The 7,392-nt window shown below is 33.9% G+C and overlaps 1 protein-coding gene across 2 annotated transcripts in view; it reads left to right on the forward strand.

Moving 5' to 3' along the window:
- The first annotated feature begins 1,235 nt into the window (after positions 1-1,235).
- LOC106458493 (pericentrin-like) overlaps positions 1,236-7,392 on the forward strand; it is a 153,406-nt gene continuing 147,249 nt past the window's right edge. Inside the window, exons 1-3 of one of the 2 annotated variants that reach the window (XM_022384726.1) lie at positions 1,236-1,259; positions 2,258-2,352; positions 2,812-2,982. In XM_022384726.1, coding sequence (XP_022240434.1) covers positions 2,272-2,352; positions 2,812-2,982 — 252 coding nt within the window. In that variant the 5' untranslated portion in view covers positions 1,236-1,259; positions 2,258-2,271. Of the gene's footprint in view, positions 1,260-2,257; positions 2,353-2,811; positions 2,983-4,894; positions 6,966-7,392 lie in introns of those variants that run through there. The other variant, XM_022384727.1, reaches the window with a different exon arrangement.

Raw genomic sequence — 7,392 nt, forward strand, 5'->3', positions numbered from 1 at the left:
GTGAATTATAGCGTATGTTAAAGTTAGAGTGACTGTGGAAATTAAGTGTTTTTCAAAGTTGTATTGAGAAAGAATAAACTAGTTTTATTTAAGTAAAGACTTGTGTCGCTTAAGTTTCGTCAGAACGAAGTTACGGAAAAATCAATTAACAAACGGAGACGTAACAGTCTCTTATAATGGTGAAGGTCTTATAATATTTATAGACTTTTTGAGTCCTTCTTAATTCACTATCTAGTAACCTAAAGAAAAGAAAAGAAATCTGTAATAACATCAAACACTTGGTCCGAATATTAACTTTGGCCCAGCCAGAATTATATTCACATATTCAAATAATTTGGGTTAGAAATTGGTGAGTTGCAACAAATGACTGATAAGTGAATAAATATTTTATTGTTTCTAATTTTAAACAATGCAATTACGTTGCGCGTATGATATATTTTCATGTACAAAGTTTGGGATTAAAAAATAACCTAATTATGTATTATTGTGCCTTTAATCTGAAGAAAGCTACCCAGTAGATCAGCACGGTAAGTCAGTGGGTTTATAACGTTAAAATCCAGGTTTCGATTCCCGCGGTGAACACAGCACACATCGCCAATTGTGCAGCTTTGTACTTACCAACCAACAAACAAAAATAATCCTTATCGTAATAGTAAAACATATTTTCATTATTCAGTGATCAATTTATTTGATTTACAGAAAATCAGCGTATTATTACCGCATATTTTATAAACAAAAATAATGCCGATTGCATAGTGTTGAGGAGAAAGAGAAAGAGTAAAACACGACTAAAACACCGATACATAGAGTTATTAGGTCAACATTAGTGATTTATCCGCCAAATAGAAAATGTCCAGGTTATTTTTAGAAAACTTTGTGGAAAATTATTTTTTAAACAAAAATATATGTTTTTGCAAAATGTGCATATAACGACCTTCAGATGTGGCCTACCAAAACCAAGGATATTTCGAAAATTAGATAGATTCTTTTCTTTTTTTTTTCTTTTTCAATTAAGCACAGAGCTACACAAGGGCTATCTGTGCTCTGCCCACCACAGGTATCGAAACCCGGCTTCTAGCGTTGTAAGTCCACAGACATACCGCTGTGCCACTGGGGGGCAATTAGGTAGAACACACCTTTTATTACTATTATTATTATTATTGTATGGGAAGGGGTACAGAGGGCGTGTGCTACTCAAATATTAATCGATTGTGAAAACGACTAATCGTTAAGTAGTGCAGCGTTATTAACTGAAACTAGTATGTTGCAGCAAGATTAGCGAATCAAAGAATAAATTAGACTTTTACTTCACTTTTTTCTAGCTTCACAGAAATTCGCGTTTTGTGGAAGAAAAGAAATTGGTGAAACATTTAAAACAACCTGTTTGTCTATGAAATAATGTTATTCAAACACCTAAATTATTTAACGTTATTAGTGATGAGTAACACGGTCTACAAATCTAGATCAAGCAAATTTGCATATATTCCACCACTATAGTTATAGTATATAAGGTTTAACTTATTCATTTTCTTTATCTTTCCAATATAAGTGATGAGTTGTATATTCGAGGAAACGAGAAAGTAGCGAATCAAAGATTGGGTTCTACTTTATCTCTTCACTGAAATTTACACTTGAGTGAACAAAACTATTAATAATAATTGAATAAACCATTATTTTTGCATTTTTCTAATTACTCGTCATTTAGGTTTCATTGCACATAACGTAATTGTACTTTTTATTTGAATTGTTTTTGACATTAATCAACATTCAGGGAAATTAAAAAAATATGAGGGTTGCAAGAATTTTGAATACGGTGTTAAAAAGTGGAGTACTTAATCATTTGCTATTCTTAGAAGTGAACTAATTTTTCTTCAAGTTTTGGTATGGTATTGTTAGTTCTTAGCTACATTTTGTTGGTTACAACAGTATTGTTGGTATATTTATAGGATTCTTATATTCTAAGACATTATTGTGCAGGTGCTTAGCATGAAGAATGCAGTGGTATGGACAAAATAGAACATTTGTAACTGTTTTCATGAGTTTATTTTAAACATGGCTACTCCTTGTTAGGATTTGCAGCATAATTTCCAGAAAATCAGAAAAACTATTAGTTTCAATTTTAAAAAAGAAAATTTTGGGTCATATCCTAAGCTTTGCCATGCATCTCACGTTTTTAATAAACCAAAACTATTATTAGGCATAAACTTATGTGTTTTAACTTAGTAATTTATTGAGTTTTAAGTTTATACTATTACAGGCATCAGGCTTAAAATGGCTCATGTTATCATAAAGCACCAAACTAGCCAGCTAACAAGATGGCTTATCCCAAAAGGTGGCAGTGAAAATTCCAATGTAAGTGTATGTGATTCACATAATTATGTCTGATTTATATTAATGTCAAAAGAAGTAGGCCAATATGCTTGACCAATGTATATTTTTCCTTTAACTATAATACTATGACTTCATAATAATAGTGAATTTTTATTATAAGTTTTGTTTAGGCATAATAATATTTCCTAAACCTTTTCTTTACCATATCCTCTATTTATTTTAATAGTCAAGTTTTTGTTAGATGACTGTGCTGATATTTAACTTCTTTATATATCAAGAAATTTAATTGATATTTTTTGATACTGAAAAGGGAGTATAGAGCCCTGCCTGAGACTGAAAACCTAAAGACGTTATCCACTCTCATAATCCCACAGGTTTTTAAAATATTTCAATTTTACTATTGGCTCATATTAAGATCTGCAGTTTGGTCTACACTTAGTATGATATATGCTATGAATGTTTCTATTGTGTCATTTTCAGGCTGCAGTAGACAGAGTTGAGGCCAGAGGAAAGAATACACTTCTTTCTCATTATGCCAAGATGCTTTTGAAAGACAAGGATGACGAAATTGATCAGTTAAGTCAACAAATATACCAGTTGAGAGTGGAACTTGCAAAGATGAAGCCCAAGGTGATGCACTGTGCTAACACGGTATGATTCCAGAAACTTTTTCCCACCAGTTCAGTTTAGACTTGGAGCATATATACTGTAATTCAGATCTATATATATTTGTACAATATAAATTCATACTCTCAACTAGTATTTAGATGATTTCCAAGATAGATAAGTTAAATGATAAAATTTTTAAATATATTTAAAGATAAAGATATTAAAAGAGAAGATAAAATTCAGAGAGTAAAATCATTATTTTTATATTATGAACATGTGAGAAGATAGGTTGGGTTTGTGATAAGCCACATAGAAAAAGGTCACTAACATCTACTTAACCGAAGCTATCACTGAGGTCACAACAAGCCAGCTCAAGTACACATGGGTGAAGCAGTGGATGTTATGTTGTCCTGTGTCAGGATTTGCCAATTTCAACTGTTCACTGTGCTCTTCATTCAACATTGAAAATGTTTCCTGGCATGCTGCATCATGTTTAAGTATTTTAAAAGATGAATTTAACCCTTGTTGATTTTGCATTGCAGTTATTGACAAGACTGGGAGTTGATGACCACTCCCCTACCAATATAGTTTTGACTGATCTCGCACATTTCACTCATTCTGGAATTGTCAACACATCCAACTGCATTATCTAGTCAGAAATGAATCCATATGTAACATTTCCTAAACACCCCCGTGACGCTAAGGTGACGGGGTGGTGTGGTTTCACAGTTGACTTTATTACTGGACCATATCATTTTGAATACCCATCAACATGTGAAGTGCAAACCTGCAGGATGTGCAATACTCACAACCAATGTTATTCTTTTGCTGCAGGAACAAAATATGATGGACATTACGGTTTTCATGCAGGGTTGTGCTTCTCCACATATTGGTACCAAGTTGGAATATATCCTGCAGGAGCCTGTTCAAGACGGAATAATTTCACATTTCTCTTCTTGTGAGTTGCCACTTCATTCAATGGACCTGACACTAGCTGATTTCTATTTGTTGGACTGTCTGAAGTCATACATATATCATGGGAACCTTGTACAATTTCAAGACCTCAAGGATGCAATTGTTTGCATACCAGATGAGATGTGTGGATTTGGTATGATATTCATTGTCACACGAATGAAATGCATTCCAGATGGTAGAGGAGCACATTTTGAACAATTGTTGTGATTGATCAGACATTAGATCATGGTGGTGCTCTTAATGGCATCATATGACAACTTTGGCTTTTGTATCCACTTGATATCCTTAACACCCCTGTGCAAATTTAACCTTCCTGTGCCATACTGTTTGTGAGATATGACATAATTAGCTACAAAAACTTTCTTTATAATCACCATTTCTTTTCATGTTTGCACAGTTGATTTATTCATAATGTAAGGAAATATATATCTGATTGTGGTATTAGATGCCTTCTAAAATACTATAAATTCTATTGCAAAAAAACATTATGTGGTCCTTTGAATATCTGATATCACTAATGAAAAACCAACATTTTGACTATTTATGCATACTAATAAATCAAAACTTAAATTAATTTCCAACTAAAATAAGTTTTTTTGTTACTAATATTATAGATACTTTCAAAATACATTACTGATACAAAGTTGCTGTTCATATAAAGTCATAATAAATGAAAGCTGATACCTTTCAGATTCAGACATTGCTGGCAGTAATATCTACATATATTTGAAATTTTAAATGAAATGTATACAATATTTTCATCCTCAAATCCCATAATAAGGTTTTTGGATTGTGCTTATTAGATAGTGTTATATCATATGAACGTTGAAATAAACACAATATGTGTAAATAATTATTTTTGTGCCTTTGGATTTTTTATATATATATATTTTTTTTACACATAATAATGCAATCATTTAATTTTTTGGAAAAAATATAACTTAAGAATGAAGCAAAAGATGAACATAATTACATGAAACATTTATTAGACTTTTTAGAATTCCACCTTCAGTAAGCTAGAGAGATATGAAACCAACATAAATGATAATTACATCAGAAATATGATATAATCTGTAATAATATGAGTAAAGAATATGAGTATAAAAAAAGAACAGGAGAAAATAAAAAGTCCAAATGAAATAGTTCATATTAAAATAGATTTAAATCAAATGAAGAATGTGTATTACTTAGAAAAATAAGGAATGACAGTATAAATATTAGTGGATTCTAATGATCAAAAGTAAAGGTTGGCATCACCTAACCTGAGCCAGCTTCTATGTAGGAACCAGTTTTGTAGTCTTGACTTCATTCTTTTTTTATTGGAACTGAGTGCTGTTTATGTCCAGATAATATTGGAGAGTTTGGATCTAAGCTGAGGGCAAAGCATGTTTGTCATTGTCAAAATACATTACATTGTTTTAGAGCAATCATCAGGGACACCACAGCAGCCAAGTGGTGATACACCACCACTATAGAGAGTGTGCTGTTGGGTCTAAGGTGAGGGTGATGGAAGTCAGACCTCATTACTGCTGTTGAGGGGTACAACTAATATGCTATTGGTCAAGCAAGACACAATGAAGCCAGTGGACTAAGAAGTTCACAGACACTAGGCATACATTTTCTATAGGCGATTAGAGTATGAGCACATGTGAACCCCATAGCAATGTCACTTGACAATAGTAATCTGTTGATTACCTCTAAAGGTAAATTTTTGGGAGGGGTGTAATGGGTGTAACCAGGCAGTTATAACCTTTTTTCAACTTACACACTAGACTGACCTTCTGACTAATTGGTATTCACCCAACCTTGTATTTTTAATCTGGCCTTTTACTGTTTAAGATCAAATTCTTGACCATTTTGGCTGTCATATTCTCCAACTAGTCAGTGGTGTTCAATTCTTTAGTGTGCTGAAGCTTTCAAGTATTATCAAACAATTATGGAAAAAAAGAAGTTTGGCAAATAACAATAGGCATCCAGGACTTTCTGTTTGGCAAGGAGCTAGATTTCCCTACTGATCCAAAGACACCTGGATCTAGCCTGACATTCCACCCAGTAAAATCCATAGTAAAAGAGGCATTGCCAACTGATGCATTGGACATTTGGAACCTAACTGATTCTAAAGTCTGGGGCCAAGCAGACCCAAGAGTTCTAGGCCTCATTGGACAGAGTGGTGGAGCCAACCAATGATCAGCCAAGCACCACCTCTTTACCAGTGGTACCAAGTTCATCAGTGGCTCAGACATGGCAGCCAGCTGCCAAAACATTGGTAGCAAGAAAGAGAATTGGTGGGCACTTCAGCATCAAGAACCCCTCCTTAAGTGTTCCATTATAAGATGTCTATAAATAATGAGCCAAAAGTAGTGGGCATGCACCCACCTCAGCAAGTAACGCTACATCTCTAAGCCAGAGGAGACCTCTGAGAGTTGAGATTGTCCCAAAGGGCAACTGAATGCTGGGAGGCAGGGAAAGATGTTGTCCACGACTCAACCAGCACCACCATTAACATTTGCAGTGGCAGCTATCACACCCTTGGAACCAGCTGACTGTGAAGACCTCATTTCCCACATTACCACCACCACCAATAACAAAGACAAGGACTTTCCAGGTAAACAAAGGGGTTTCACTCTTATGGCTTGCCTTGCCAGGAATGTCACAGGGATCACTGGACTACTGGTAATGTTAAATGTGAGGCCAATGACCAAGAGGTCCTGAGAATTGCCTCAGTTGCAGCTGATGGTTGACATGCCAATGAACCCACCCACCTCCATCACCATAGTCCTGACAGTGATGTAAGTTCAATTGTTAATGTAACCATGTCAGAAAATGGCCACTAAAAAGCCTGTACCATGTATAACTGGGAAGAAGATCTACTGCAATAACACCACCAGCTGCTGACAGAGCTGATTCAAGCCAGGCAAACCTTAGTGTGAGCTAGAGCAATCATCAGGAATGACACAACAGCCAAGTGGTGATCCACTGCCACTACAGAGGGTGTACTGTTGGGTCTAAAGTGAAGGTGATGGAAGTCAGATCTCATTGCTGCTGTTGAGGTAAGTGTTCATTTTGTGCATCTATATATATATATATATATATTTTTAATTCAGTGTTATATATATCTGCATTTTGTCTTTCTATTATCTGCTTTTTCTCTTCCAATGTATTATTCTTGGTATTTAAGAATGAGTAATTAATTGAATTGTACATAATTTGTCATGGCCGGCCGGTGGTGTATTTGGTTTTATTACGTAAAGGTACCAGTTTTAGTACATATGTCTCTAGAATGTTTTATTTTTATTGTAATTATCTTAGTATTGAATTTCTTTAAAAGATTAATTTATTTAGTATGTTTTATTGAGTATTTTTATATATATACTTTTTATATTTTTTAGAAGTAATTTTATTTAATGTATAAAGGCTTAATTTTTTTGATGTAATGCTAATTTGTAATTGTGAAAAAGAAGTCATATTAATTTATGT

This window comes from Limulus polyphemus, unplaced genomic scaffold (assembly GCF_000517525.1).
Source record: "Limulus polyphemus unplaced genomic scaffold, Limulus_polyphemus-2.1.2 Scaffold474, whole genome shotgun sequence".
NCBI classification, from domain to species: domain Eukaryota; kingdom Metazoa; phylum Arthropoda; class Merostomata; order Xiphosura; family Limulidae; genus Limulus; species Limulus polyphemus.